This window comes from Sylvia atricapilla, chromosome 2 (assembly GCF_009819655.1).
Source record: "Sylvia atricapilla isolate bSylAtr1 chromosome 2, bSylAtr1.pri, whole genome shotgun sequence".
Classification (NCBI taxonomy): domain Eukaryota; kingdom Metazoa; phylum Chordata; class Aves; order Passeriformes; family Sylviidae; genus Sylvia; species Sylvia atricapilla.
Genome location: NC_089141.1, coordinates 15,323,473 through 15,339,326, shown reverse-complemented (window position 1 = coordinate 15,339,326; position 15,854 = coordinate 15,323,473). Strand labels below are relative to the sequence as shown.

General features: G+C 39.6%; 1 protein-coding gene across 1 annotated transcript in view; it reads right to left on the bottom strand.

Moving 5' to 3' along the window:
- Nucleotides 1-15,854, bottom strand: part of LOC136373284 (contactin-5-like) — a 56,139-nt gene that overhangs the window by 25,643 nt on the left and 14,642 nt on the right. Inside the window, exons 2-4 of the mRNA XM_066338183.1 lie at nt 11,304-11,412; nt 10,256-10,503; nt 8,572-8,692 (exon numbers count right to left, since the gene is read on the bottom strand). Of these exons, the coding sequence (XP_066194280.1) occupies nt 8,572-8,692; nt 10,256-10,503; nt 11,304-11,412 (478 nt within the window). The remainder of the gene's footprint in view (nt 1-8,571; nt 8,693-10,255; nt 10,504-11,303; nt 11,413-15,854) is intronic.

Here is a 15,854-nt window from a genome sequence, read left to right as displayed (position 1 = left end):
CAAACATCTCCAGACTGTTGGTACTCATTTAATGAGCAGGTGTTTAATATTTTGCTTTAGTTTTACTGTTTAGAGGGTGGCCTCCTGTCTTACTACTCAAACTGCACTTCAAAGACAGAATTATTAATTTCCTCATGACCTCTATTACAGGTATCTTACTGCTTTATAATTACCTCACATATTTTCATGGCTCCTCTCTGAGGTATGATAGAGATCTTAGAAAGCAAGGTAAAAAGTATCTGCTAAATTTTGATGTTCATCCCGAGCCACAAAACTGACAATTTTTTTTGGGGGGGAGGGGCATTGGGGAGAAATGAAGTTTTAATTTTATGTGATCAAAGCTCAGCTTCCATTAATTCAACTGCACACAAAAAAGTGTTCACCACTTTCACAAATTGGAATATCAGTCAGAAAATGAGGAACACAAAACCACCTGTTAGTAATTATGTAAATGAGTGACAGCATCACACAGGAATTCCTTATTAGCAGGGAAACCTATTGGCAGGGGAAAACATATTTTGTCAGCAGAAGAATAGACATGCTCAAGAATCTATAGCACTTTTCCAGATGACAAAGATAAAAGCATGTCTAACGGGCAAAGATTCTTCTCCCCAAGCCATTGCTTTTGTCCTGTTCCTATTCCTGTCCAGGATGTGGAGATTCCAGCAATGTTTGGGCAAGTAAATTCATTTCTAGCCTCTCTACTTATATCGAAATCTTTATAATTTCCCATTTTAAGTCTGTGTACAAGCCATATCCAGCTGTTTCTTTAGTCATTTTATTTTTTTTTTTTTTTTAGCCCAGAAATATCACTTTTCACACCTGGAACCCAGCATGTTCACAAGTCCAGTTCCCCTCCCAACTATCCAGGCCTCTCCCTTCTTCATACCTCACAGCAAATGGACTCTTCTTCACTGAGTGTTTGGTCTACACTTGAAAATACAGCCCATCCACAAACTGAACACAAGAAAAATCAGCTGAAGTACCCAAAGGGCCCTCCCAGGAAAGTGACAGCAGCAGGAACACAGTGCAGACACAGGAAAATGCTGCCCAGATCTGCATTTATGGGTTCTCTGCTGTATGGATGACTGTATTAGTTTTTTTTAGGGAGGTGCATATTTGGCTAAATTTAGTGAAAATGCTCTGGACAAGCCAAAAATAAAGTACATCTCTGCCATAGTGTAGCCATTCCCATCATATTTTAGGTACCTGATATTCAGTATGAGGCACCTGCACTTCTCAGGACAAAGGGCTTCCTCTATTCCTCTCATTCCTGCCCATTTCACTCCAATTATCCCCTCCGCCTCCAAACTGCAAGAACTTAAACATTCTTAAAGAAGAGGAAATTATTTTCTCAAATTAAGTTTGTCAGCTAAAATCAGTTCTCCAGTCAGGCATGAAAATTTTTGGATAAAGACATTTTAATTTGATAAACTTATTAAAACTGGAAAAAGAAAAAAACCTAACCAAACCAAACCAAACCCAAAAACCAAACCAAAACAACAACAACAAAACAAAAAAACAACCAGCAAACAAACAACAAAACCCCCAAAAAACCCCAACAACCCCACCAAAGCTATTATTTTCAATCCCAATGCTAAGCAATGTACTCGGCCCATCTGTAACTATGTGAATCTGGACAGGAATATTTTAATGACATCTTCTGCAAGTTTGCAACAGCATCTTTTTCACAACTTCTCTCATAAGAAGAGCTTAGATCAACTCCTGCTCTCAGCTCATACACAATACTCTCTTCATTCCAGCATTTGTTTTTTAAGACATGATCCTAAACTAAGAAATTCAAATCCAGATCAGCACTCTGATTGGTGATTTAGAGGCCCTGGTTCATTCCCACTGAATTTAAACAACTCTGTGTGTGTCTGTATACTGCCTAAGTCTGCATACAAAAATAATTTTAGACTAGGTTTACAAAAGCTGCGTGTAAACACCTAAGAAATTAGCATGTGCCTACTTCTGAAATTGCTACTTGTGGCTGTAAATTCCCCTATACAGGAGATGAGAAAATAAATCTGTCTCATTTGGAGGAGAACCCAGCTGAGGAGAAAGTAAATGGCCCTGAGGTCATTAGATAAATCACTGGATTCCACATCAAGGCAGTTTAGGAGAATACGCACATCTTTGTTTCATATGGGCTTCTAAAACCGTACATTTTCAAAAACATTTAAGAAGTTGCTAGAAAATTAATAGCTATGTAAGGACAAAGCCCAGGTAGAAAAGACATGTAAATACCAACAACTGCTGCTTCCATTTTTCCATCATTTCTGCATTTTGTACAGCGTGAATCAGGAAAGAACGAGTTATCTCTTATGTTGTTTCCTGTATTTGTATCACTCAGAAAACCCCTTGAATACGTCCAATAGCTAATTATACAGCTATAAAGTGATCAGAGTGAATGCCACTGCCAATGCAATTAACATTCTTTATGTGAGATTAACTGGATTTGAGTCACCTGCATAACTTGCTTACAATGTTAATCTCTCAGGAGACAGAGCACTGCTTGCCCAAGCATGCTAAATAAAGAAGGTTTCTTTGCACAGCCAGGTCAAATTTAGTTCCAGAGCTAATCCTGGGGAAAAAAAAAATCTTATTCATATTTTTTCTTCTGAAATGGTTTGCCCATAAATAAAGCCTTGTGGTATAATTAAATATTGTTACTCTGTCAACAGCATCCAGAGCACAATATATTTGAGAAACAAGAAGAAAGGGTGATAAATTAAAATCATAGGCATATATAAAAATTTTAATATAGCTATTTTATAAGCTTTCACTGAGTAAATAAAGTACCCACTTCCCAGACTTTCTCTGATGAATATTAAAAATCTTTGAAGAGAACTATAAAATAGGTCATGGTTATATGTCATGTCAACCAGTCATGCTATTACTAGGGTGACCTTTATAACTTCAGAATAAACTTTGCTTGCAGTTATAAAAGGGGATTGTTAATGCAATCTGGACACACACCTACAGTCTGTTGCAGTGCAAGGAAACTACAGATCAGAGCCAGAAACAGCAAAATGCTTTCCATGCTCTGGGTGCTGACACAAGCTAACCTCAGAACTCAATTTTTCCCATCTTTAACAATTGGTCTGAATATCACAGTCTATTAGAGAGACTCAGATGACCTTCAGATGTATTATTGCCCTTTCCCTCTTCCTCAAAAAGTTAGACAGCCATATATGGGGCCTCAATCTAATTAAAATGATCCTAACTACCTTAATATATTTTCTCTACTGAGGCAACTGCTAGAGTGAAGGATTTGATGGTCCTCATAATGTAGAGCCTCAATCTGATTTAGAATTGTTCTTGTGTTCTCTGTCTTTGCTGGGTAGAAGACATCATTTTTCCAAAATGTTTTTGTGTTCTAGAAACAGTATTAAAACACAAATTTAAAGGCTTTGGGGAGGGATTTAATAGCAAATACTGTAATTTAAAAGCTTTTTGCAATTTAGCATTCTGATTCAAAAGGAAAAAGAAAGGAAACATCAGATGGTTGGAAGTAAGTTTCACTTCAGAATGCTGTCAATAGCATAGACATTTCATTAAATGCAAGGTGATCTGGACGAAGTAAAGCTCTCTGCCAAAAAAAGAACACGTGGAAGCAGACAGGCTATTACGATCTCACTGAATTTACCTATGTTGCCCAAATTAATGAAAACAGAATTGCAAAACCGGGTGGTTTTATATTTATATTCATTCTTCTACTGCATCTTTTTAGGCATTTTTCCCTTTTTCATTTGAGAAATAAGCACTTGTGTAGACATTGCAAACTCCTACACTCTTAAGCAGTACCCAAAGCATGATGAGCTTGCACAGTAAAGTCATGGAACTCCAATAAGAGGCAAATGCAGTAAAATGAATGTTATCACTTGCTAGTGGTTTTCTCCTTTTATACACATCTACAATCATGTTAATTACAGTTTTTACTGACTGTTACATGCAGACTTTGGGGACCAAATCAGATGCTCTCTTTCAGAGATGTATCGTTATCCTATAACAACTTCTTGGTATCTGTGGATAACAAATACTCTAAAGATAAACTGGATTTTTGCAAACTGCCACAAGTAGACCACAAGTAAAAAACACAGGGATTTGAAGAAAACCAGGAAGATATTTTTTCTGAAGGACAAAATATACACTGCTTATTTCTGTGTCTTGACCTGTGAATGTATACCTGGTTTTGGTAGACTTTTCCACGTGAATGGGAAAGCTTTCCAGGATACAATGGGTCAAGACTCTGCTAAGGCCTTTCACATAGGCAGAGCTCAAGAAAGTAAAATGGGGCACAATGTCTTCATTAAAGGGTTTCTGGTTTGTTGGTTTATTTTTTCTTCTAATGCCATGTCATCATAGTATACTTTTTCTGAAACTAGGGTTTCTCTTTCAGCCTGACAATATCTACAGAACATCAAACACAAATACTTCCTCAAGCATCAGACAAAAATACCTCTTCATCCCACAGGACCTTATTAGCTGAAAAAAGGTTCAGATACCAAAGATAAAATCAAAGATTAATCCAAACCAATCTTTAGTATGTCCAAATTGACATCTCTTTTAAAGGTATTTTTGTACTTTTCTTACTTATGCTTTATATTCTTTTGAGGCTCTTCTAAATATATCTTTTTCTACTGCTTGATGCCAGTCTCTTGAAGTTGATATACTAAGGCTTTCATTGATTTCACTGTGCTTTAGAATCAATATACAAGACATACCTTTGTACATTCTCTTCAAACACGCCATTTTAAGTGCAAAGGGACATAAAAGAGCATGAAACACTTAAAACAACTTGAAAACTTATCTCAGCATGGTGAAGTAGCATGACAAAATGATAAAGGTTATCATAAGGAGTAATTTCGTCTTTATTTAATTTCTGGCTCCATATTATGTATTTACAAACAAAGCTTTCTTACAAATTGAAACAAAACTGTTTCTGTTTTGCATCTTGCTTTAATTCTGTTCAGCCAAGGGCTATGAGCCCAAACACAAGCAATGCAGCCTAATTTGTATCACTTAGACTTCGGAAATTGGCCTTTAGAATAGTGTGCACACAATAATCAAGTCCCATGCTGCCTCTTTTTGTGAACATTAGGACTGAGGTTATTAACTTCCTTTAAAGTGCAACTTAAGACTGTGACAGACCCTGTCTTTCTGCTTTACTCCAAGATTACACACTGGAGCCTCATAAAGGCAAAAACCAGCAGAAATGCTTGAAAAAGAAACTAACAAAATGTAGTGCATCTTCGTCACTATTCAAAACACAGTTTTGGATAGCACTGCTTATATGATCTTTTAGGAGCTTGCCAATTTTCTGCTAATAGAACAGCCATGACTGGGAACTAAACTAATGCAATCTGCCTAACAGTATACTGGTAGTATACTGTTAAGCGTGCCTAAATGTTGAAAACAATGTTTCCTCTGCAGATAAGCTTGGAAAGAAAAATGTGAAAGTTCTACATTTATTATTCATAACTATCTCTCAGTAAAGGTTATTGAATGGGTACCTAGCCAAGTGGACATATTCTGCCCATGGGAAAATTTTATTTTCTCCCCGTACTGCTTCCCAAGGTTCTTATGGCCCATTTTATTTTATTGTTTTTAAACTCAGGGAAAGCGTAATGTTTCAAGCTAGGCTTCCACGCTGCTCCCCTTGGGCCACCAGTTCCCACCACACTGACTCAGTTTTTCCAGAGGCAATGCCTCAAGCTAAATTTACTGTACAGGGAGCCAGAGATCTGTCACAAGTCACATGCAGAAGTTAACTTCAAGTATTACAGAAAAACTTGCAAAGCCAAAAGTAACAAGTAGATGGTTTCGGAAAAGGTTTGAGAGCTAGTACGAAACAGTACTTTGCTATTCCTGCATAACGTGGTTACTAAGGCTCCTCTCACACTGTGGAGAGGGTTTGAAGGGTTGTTATTTGGGACACGAATGAAGACATGACTGATGAGCTAATTAATATACATTCCTTTCCAGAATCAGCACCAGCTATAGGCCTGCCAGTTGCTTAGTAAAATTCTCTAAGTCTCTCAGTCAAGATCTCTTTATTTCTTTTGTGAAGTCCACTTTCAAATACGTTCAAAGCAGTTAAAGTTTGGCACGTGAATTGCACATAAGTATTTCTAGTATATTTTTCATCAACATTTGCAGTATGCCCATGTTCCTCAGACCCATGAGTCATATTAGAGGAAGCTGTGGACCTAACATATGATCCTGGTCGTTTTGCCTGTGTTCAGTGAAGCCAATTTGAACATGCAGAGCCAATCTGACGTTTCCCAGAGTTGCTGGATTTATTTGATTTATTGTGAGTGCTTAGGGTGATTGGACTGTCCTGTAGATACATTGCTTCCTGGAAACATCATGGGTAATGCTCTCCAGTCTCTGTGCACATCCCTGCTCACACATGGGCTGCTGCCTGGAGTCCAGGAATGGAACACTACTGGAAAGCATGGGCAAGTGCCCTCCTTTGGTATGGAGAGGACCAGGACTACCCTGGACATGATGTTACAGCAACAGAGCTGCAGGGCCAGGGGCAGCCAGGAAATGGGCAGAGGGCAGCCAAACCATCCTGTGAGACAGCAGGTCATAACCTGAGCACCTGCTTCCTGCATGGTATTCTTGCACAGCAAGAAAGAAGGTGGGGAGGCATCTGGGAATACCCAGCTAGAAGGGGAAATGTAGATAGGAAGACACCACAACAGGGAATTTTAAATACAGGGGTTTTTTAGGTAGTCTAACACAATTAAGAAGGATTAAAATATCTAATTTCATTTATTGCTGATTTTGTTCAGCATTCATCAATAGTTTTACATTGTATTTTGCAGGTTGATTGCTATGTATTGCTATGCCCTGTAAAAAAATCAGAATACTGTAATTGGCTATGTATTATTTTACATATCCTGATGAACCTAATATGTTTCATAGCTCTGCAGGATATGAAATATGAAACATGCACATTTCAGTTTTCATTCCTACAGTTCAATGCTTTTTAACAAATTATTTTCTTAAGGATTTCTTAAGGCTTTGTAGTTTAGGACTGCAATCTGCTTGCTATCCACAGGGAGTATTACCAGAGATTAGCAGTACTTAAACTGATGAAGGAGATATGTCATGTCTCTTTTGCATCTGTATAAAGCTACAACTCTAACAGATTGGCTGCAAAGGGCATAATAATTTGACAGAGATCTTTTCTCTGGGCTTTTTTGGGTTTGTTTTTTTTTTTTTTGCAAGGTATAATAGTTCTGTCTTTAAAAGCCACACGTTTCCATGAATCCACAAGAAACCAGTTGGAGTGGAAACCTTTTCAGCCTTGAAAAGCAGCAAAGCCGCATATCCTCCGAAATTCATGGATCCTGTCTAGCAAAAATCTTTCTCTGCCTTTTGTGAATCACATAGTATGTATATTCTTTTTAAGTGGATAAACAATGTGTTGAATTGCACATACATGCAAACACAGAGATGGCAATATGCATGACTGCGTTTTCCAGTGCACCATATTACAGAGAAAGCGAAAAAAAACAGGAGCATTTGGTTCACAAAGGACCTTAGAATTTCTATTGGAAGTCTCTCTGGGGTTACAAAGGCTCTTGTTTGGAATTTCAGTACTGTACCAAGGATATCAAAGAGGTGCAGCAGGAGGGAACATTAACACTATTTTTCTCTCTCTTTTGTCAGCATAGACATGTTTTCCTTAGCAGCGAGGGTTTTTTCCTCATTGATCTTCCTTTGTTTACTCAGAACCTCTTGACTAATTCCTACAAACCCACAACTATAGGATGTACCACAGCATGATTTTGTGGCTTTGCTTCTTATCCAATTGTTAGCAGGATGGATCCAGCTGTAGGCTGGGTTGTTACTCTGTTCTTGCTCTGGACCCTAACCATGGGGCAAGTGCTGCTTTCTTGCCTTGCCCATCAGGTCTAGAAGCTCTTTCATAAAGGAAGCTTATTCATTTTACATTCATTCAGCAGCACCAAAAATCTAAATGCTGTCCTGGGTTACAGGAGGAAAAGCTGTTTCAGGTCCTCTTAAAAATGAATGCCAGAAGTTATCACTATATATTCAGAAATTTGATTTTGGAATTGTCTCTAATGACGTTTCCCTGATCAAATGAGGTTTTTTTGTGCTTTCCTACAAAGGTTTGATTTCACTACCCCTCGGGAATATGGAATTATTTAAATAGGCAATCCTGCTCTAAATCTCTGGTAAGCAGGCATTGTCAACTGTATTAGAAGTAGCTTAATTACATTTGGCCATTCTGTGAGGGAGAGCACTGTCCTGCATTAACATCTCTGGTTATGCACATCACTGTGGACCTCCAATCAGACTGAAACTAGGAGCTGGAGCTGACAAGGAAAATATTGAGCCACCACAGCTCCACCATTATAAACTACAGCTTTTAAAACCTGGTTTCCTTCTGAAGCTGTGAAATGCATCTTGAGCAGTACTGCTGTATTTTGTTAACCTTGCTTTGTCTCATGCTTTGGTGAGCCACCCAGAGTAATTCAGCCTACAACATTTCTAAGCGAAAAACAACAAAAGCAGGGGTCTCTTTACCAAAGACAGTCAGCTCTGCAGGGTCACTGTCACGCTCCCCCACCATGTTGGTCCCCACACACGTGTACATTCCTGCATCACTTTTTCTGGTGTTGGAGATCATCAGCTTCCCACCACGGATCTGTTTCAAAACAAGGAACATATTTTTAAGTCCAGGTGAACAAAATACATCAGAAAAAGTGCTCCCTTCTCGAGTGACAAGACCCACAATCAAGACATCCTGAACATTTTTTGTAAATAAATGTATAGTTTTAAAATTATATAATTAATTATTTAAATATATTCAAGCTGTTCTAGAACACATTTTTATCCCATTGACTAATTTCAATTTGCAACTAATTTCAGCTGCATTTGATTCTGTTCCTTTGGCTTTCATTAGATTCTTTATATTTCAAAGATTACATTTCTTGCTGCCTGTTGGCAGCACAGAGTACTTTTATTTCTTGCATGATGATATGTAAAGCACTCTTGACATCTCTCTGAAAAAAAAGGGCAATTTGACTTAGTTTTATTTTACTGGTGTCTGAACAGTTTCCTTGATCACTAATAAAGACAGGTTTTCTCTTTTTGTTGAGGTGAACTGACTGAATCTGGCCCAAACTGAGAATTCACCTGACACTTCATATTTTCTTGGCTATAAAGAGTGCTGACAAAATTAAAGACCAGGGTAGTTGGAAGAAAAAAAGCAAAAAATTGTAGCTTGTGAAGTCAATGGGGTGCTTCAGAATAAGCTGGGCATTTAACCAAAGAAACATGAGAGTCAGGGAATGATAGCCAGTTCTCTGCCACTCTTTGCTCTTCTACTCTTGAGTAGACCCTAGCACAGACAGTCTGGTGCACAAACAGCAACAGCTCAGATTCTTTGGCTTGGAATAATTCCTTAGCCATCCAGAGCCACTAACAAGCTTCCTGATAGTAATTCCATGTTGAATAAGGTCAGCACTGAATCATTCCATACAACATAAAACTTTATTGAAGAAATATTAATAGTGAAAAGCTAAGCATTTAAAAATTAGGAATGAAACATGTTCTCACCCCCTCAATTTATCCGTTTGCTTGCACAGGCCATGATTTATCTCTAATCACTTGATAAGTTAAATATTTCTGCTGGATCCATTTTCATTCAGCACAAGAAATGAACAGCCACAGAATTCAACCAGTGTTACCCATTTGCTCAACATTTATTCCTTTTCAGGAACTGTATTTCTTTTAGAGTATGACTTCAGCCTTCATTTAGACACATCCAAATTACTTCAATAACTGTAACATTACTGTACCATTCTAAGATGTTGGGATTTCTTGTGCACCTCACAAATTTGACTGAATTTACTCATAAACACCTCTCTGAGAGAGAGTTTGGAGACCTGAGGTGTAGAAAAGGTAAAACCAAACTAGCCAAAGACATCCAATAAGTCCTTCATCTAACTGAGCACCTTCTATGACAATCTCCAGCTCCAATGGACCTCCATCACACTGGATTTACAAACCAACCCTCAGAGAAGCTCACGGTGGAGGGCCAGACTAGGAGCAATAAACAGCCTTCCCCCCTCATTTGGGAAAGTCTGGGGAGGCAAACTGCCAAGAATAACCACAAATCTCTGTGGGAAAGGCTATAAAACTGTGCAAGTTCTGTGGCACTCGGCTGTGGGCCCTGTGGATAAAAATCCACCTGAGCTGTACTCACACTGATCCGCTCCTCCCTGTCGTCGATACGGACTTTGTCTTTCTTCCAGTAGATGGTGGGCTCGGGGTGCCCTCGAGGTGGCTGGCACTCCAGAATTGCAGGCTCCCCAGCTGCCACCACCACATCTGTGGGGTTTTGGCGGAAGTCATCCCGAAGCACTGGAGCGACAAATGAAAGGAAGAGGAAAGAAAGCTTAATAGAAGTGATGACACTGTAAGTAGAGGAAAAAATAAATGTAGAAATATATACTATTTAACTGTTGGAATTCTAGAAACGTAGAGTTTGGATTTTTAGTGTATAGTAATACATATGAGTCAAGATAGAGGATTTTAGTCCTTCTTCTTTGCATTTTTCTTCCTTCTTCTTCATAGATTTGGGTGGTTTTCTCTAATTAAGTGAAAAAGGTCCCCACTGCAGGCATTAGGTGGTCATTACTGAATCAAAACCATAAATAATATAGGTGTCACCTTAGTATTGAGTACTTATCACTTAAATAACCTTAGAAAGAGTTAGAAGCACTCCATTTTTACCTCATTTCTCTAACTTGGTTAAACTCACGGCTTGTGAGCCTGTAAATACTGTAAATAGATAAGATATAACAAACATTCCAAGTCCAAACTCAACTTTATGTTTCCCAAGTATTATTCATCCTGACCTTAGCAGATATGCCCTTTCGTCCAGTGGAGGTAGACTTCACGTACAGGGCTTTTGTTTTCTCTTTTTTTTTTTTCTTTTCAGATAAGAACACTGCTCTGTATTTAAGTTACAAAGACGTGTAGCACCCATTACTCCTCTTAACCTTGACAGGATCACTTTCCATTACATAAATTCAAAAAATTACATCATTACAAAAGCAGCACTGCAGGTTGGGTGTTGAGCATTTTTCATTACAGAAAACAACCTGCTGAATATGTGCCTTGTCTGGGTCTCCAATTCCAGTACAAGCTCAGTAAAAAAGGGACAGAACTAATAGCAAATTGCAGAGTTACACCTTGGCTAAGGGCATCGCCATTATTACTGTTATTATCATGGTATTTCTGGCACATACATGCTAAAATGGTCACCAGTTCTGATAGCAATGCACTTCCAGCATATTTATGTCTTCCTTCTATGATTTTAGTTCTAATATTTTTGCCACCTTGACCAGCCCTATCCCACTATATTGAAAAGAAAGAGCATTTAAATCACCAAGCTGTTTGAGAACTAAATAAGGCAACACAGGCCAGCTTCTTATGTAAATCAAGCTTCTGAAAAAGGATTAGGTCCAACTAGCTGGCTTCAGTGTGTTAGAACGACATCCACTTCATCCTTATTCTTCCACGTGTGTCCTAGTCTCTAGGTTAATTGACATTCTTATAAACATAAAACTGAAAATAGCTCTAGATGAGCTACTGAAATAGAATTTAGGGCATTGCCCCTCCTTGAATTTCAGCTACGAATGGCTTTCATTACAGCTTTAAAACAGTTCTCGCCCTTAATGGAACCAGGGCCCTCTGAGAAATTAGAATACACTGTATCCTAGTGAAGGGGCAAGTCAGGAAGAGTTCAGCAGAAATTGCTCAGTCTGGTTTCATAAGCAGAGATAATTTACTGCTTTCAATGTTAATAAAACATGCCCCATTTTAACATTTGAAACTGAATAATTTTCTCTTCTGTAATAAGCCAATAGAAAAATATGATTAATAGATACAAGAATTGGTCTCTGAATAGTCTGAGGCTAGCGGGCTGAATATATCTGGCACTCAAAATGACATGGAGGTAACTTTTATTGTTCTCCATTTTGGGATACACAGGTAGATCCCAGAGGAAGGAGGGAATTAATTGGAAGTTAATTCCTTTTCTAATACACACACACACAAGGAGTGACAATTTAGGTCTCGCTCTTGAAGCATAAAATAAAAGTGACAGGAGGCAGCTGGCAACAAATTCAGCTCTGGCAAGAACTCTCAGTCTTCTCAGGTGACACACCTAACACACAACAAAAAGCTCAATCCCCAAATATTTCTGAATAATACAAACTTTCTGCTTCACAATAATCAAAGTGGCAGAAATGGAATTTATACAACTTCAAGATCAAGTGGAAGAAATAACTTACGCAATGCAGAATACAGAATTAGTATGATGAAGATCATGGGCTGCTGACTATTGGCAGTACAACACTTTGCAAAGCCAAGAAAGTCAATATCATGGGAATGTCAGGGAAAGAACCAGAAAATAAGTCTTAAAAATCATGGGTTTTAGGAAAGCAGCTTCATCTCTCTCTGTGATCCCTATGATACACAGGAAGAAAAAGTACTTCTAGACAATGCTATGCCCATATTTGTACAAATGGCAAATAGATAAAAATTAATTTCATCTGTTATTATTACACACAAAATAAATATTAATTTTATTGGCTAGATTCTACTTGCTATTACAGAACTTCAATGCAAATTCATTAGTGGAAAATCCCCAGAAAATCAGCAGATGCCACCACATAATGGCTTTTATATTCCTGACTCCTAACTCCTGGCAGCAATAAGGAAAGCATTTTCCTTGAACATTTCACACTGTTGTATGAACCTGACAAACACAGTTTCTTGGAGTGATACACAGCAAATTACATTAACTTTCTCTGAATCATCCCAGCAACTGTGTAAGGTTCCAATCAGCCTCAGAATATGAGGCTAAGAGGTGATTTGATTTTATCACATTCCTTTACCCAAAGCCTCACTGCAAAACTGGTTTGAATAGAAGACAAAATTGATGCTACAGGCTTTGCTTCATCTTTCTCTGTACCTCAGCACATACGTGAATCTTGAATAGACATATCTCACCATTTCCATCTAAAGCATTCTGTGTTTTGGAGGGGTAAAAAAAAAAGGTGGGAGAAAAAAAATAGGAAAGAAATAAAGCAGTGACAGAAAAGCAAAGATAGCAGAAAAATGCACAAAATATAAATTAAAGTGAGAAAAAAAACTTGGAGAGGAAGAGGGGGAAACACAAACTTTAGGGAGATGAAAAAGAAAAAGCCAGGTAGGGAAGGGAAATAAAAGAATAAAAGCAGAGAGGAAAACAAGCTAAAGAGCAAAGGGCACAGGCTGCCATTCCCGTGATTCAGTATTTTAATGCAATCTAACAGCAATGAAATAAGCACAGACGTTAATCTGATCAGCCCAGTCACCCCAGAACATCCAAATATCATCCCAAGAGAGAGGGAGCAGGGAACAGGAGGGCAGAGCATGAGCTGGTGAGCTTGGCTGTCCTCCTGGAGTGTGGCACAGGAAGGCACAGAAGGAAGAACCATCAGCTGGAAGTTGAGTTCACACGTATTAGCACACTAAATGGAAAAGTTGCAGCACAGCTTAGTGCACTCACCATATCTAATGGTACAATCATCTGTGAAAACAGAAAAATGATTGAGAGCTGCAGAATATTCCTCAGCCAATTATCCACAATTGCTGGGTACTTCCAAACAACTATTAGTGTGCCTGAGCAGATCATCCTCTCCACACACAGGCAAAAGGCTTTTGTTCACTTGAGAAGCCAGCCATCCTCAGGGCCCTGTTGGCAGGGCACAAATACTAATGTTTTAAAAATTCAAGACAAGTAGCACTATGTTGCCACCAGCCTTCTCTCCTCATCCTGTGTTCTTGTTTTGCTTTATTCCAATTTTACACACAGCTCCCTTCATGCCTGCATGGGTGTTTCCCTACATTTTTGGGTGCTACATTAGATTCTTTAACTATGAGGGTGGCGAGGCCCAAAGAAGTTGTGGCAGCCCCATCCCTGGAAGTGTTCAATCTGGGTGGAGCCCTGAGCAACCTGGTCTAGGAAAGGTGTCCCTGCCCATGGGATACTGGGAGATCCCAAAGTCCCTTCCAAGCTAAACCTTCCCGTGATTTTATGACTAAACCAGGGGTGCCAAAGGGGAAGATGTCCCCCACACTGTGTGCCAGCCCTGGGTCTGCAGCACAGCTGTTCCCCAAGGGCTGCTCCCACCACCAGCCCGACGGCAGCACAAACACCCTCACCTTTCAAAAGGCAAAGCCTTGCACGGGCAAAAGCTTCCAGATGGCCAAGCCCCGCTGTCTGGAAAGGCACCGAGGGATGGAGAGCTGCAAAGAGCAGTTAGAGCATACACACAGCCTACAACGGCGCCGCCAACAAAAGTTAATTAAAGTTAATTAAAGTTTGATCGGCCTCTTCGTGGCTCAAACAAGCTGATGCTGCTCAAACAAGATAGAGTCTGTGAGCAGTCACAGCAGTCTTCAGGGCAGCCAAGCCCTGTACAGCCCCTTCCAGGTAGCCAGGAGTGCAACCAGGGAAAGGAAGCACATCCAGCAATGGGATAAACACGCGGAGCACGCGCCTGCCAGGGGCAGGGATAAGGGGCAAGGGAGCAAAAGGAGCCCCCGCTCCCAAGGCAGCTGCTAACCAGCACCTGGCCAAATCCAACTGATGCTCATAAACTCAGGGAATTACATGGACACTGAATTAATTTCCTCAGCTGAGGTTCCAGCAATTTGTTTAAAGGAAGTGGAGATAAAGCCACGATGTTTATGGGGTAGGAGGGAAGGTGGCAGGGTCAAAATTATTCTAGGCTAGATATCCATGCCTTAATCCTTCCTTCCAGCTTTCAGGCCCTTAGAAAGAAAACATTTTTATAGGATTTACATTTACATGATGATTACAAATAACCATCTGTCTGCTTCCACTTTTTCAATCTGGTCCATGTCCCACGAGCCCCCAGCCTGTGGTCAGAGCAGCTAAGCTGGAAGGAAGAAGTGGATGCCCGTCAGGAGGCTTTGGGATAATTGCATCCTTCTCCCACCAGCGCTTGTTTCTCTACCTCCTCCCCCTCTGTGTGCACGGCGAACATCTGAAATTACCGGGGACAGGAGGGAGGGAAAGAGTATCTTTGTTGCCTTTTTCAATGAATTATAATGTCTTCAAACACAGCTACATCTGTTGTGCTGACTAGAGGGTATAAAGAGATATCGAGTAAATATTAATGCGCTTCTGTAACTTGGGTCCTGGCAGTCCATCTTCCCCCTCCTGTTGTGTTTTGTGCTCATCTCAGGATAATATTGTTCTCATATAAAGATTTTAAACAGCCGGACTGGTGGTGGTTTGGTCACCTGCCACACCACAGGTAGGTCTCCCCAGATCCAAGGCACTTCCCAAAAGGCATTTTCCTAAATCCTCATCTCTCCACCACTGCTTTGGCACTTCCCTCCTCTGATACATACTGATATGAACAATCCACATGAGTTATTAAGTCAAATAACTGCCCAGATGTCATGCAGTGGACAGATTAAAGGATTATTATACTTTAGGCAGCATATGGTGCAGGGAGGTATTTTAGATCTTGACTAATGTGTATGATCTGCTGAAATGGTCCCTGAGCAAGCCAGCACTACCTGCTGAAACAGGGTGACAGAAAAAAAAAATCCAAGGGGTCACAGACAACTTCCCTTGTGAAGCAGAATAATACACTTTGCTTGAAGATGCTGCTGCCTGACCTCTTTGTTTCAGCAACTGTCTCTGCCTCATTTTGTATGGAAAATCGTAAAAGAAACGCACAACCTTGGCAATAGTCCTAGGCAAGACTCTCAGG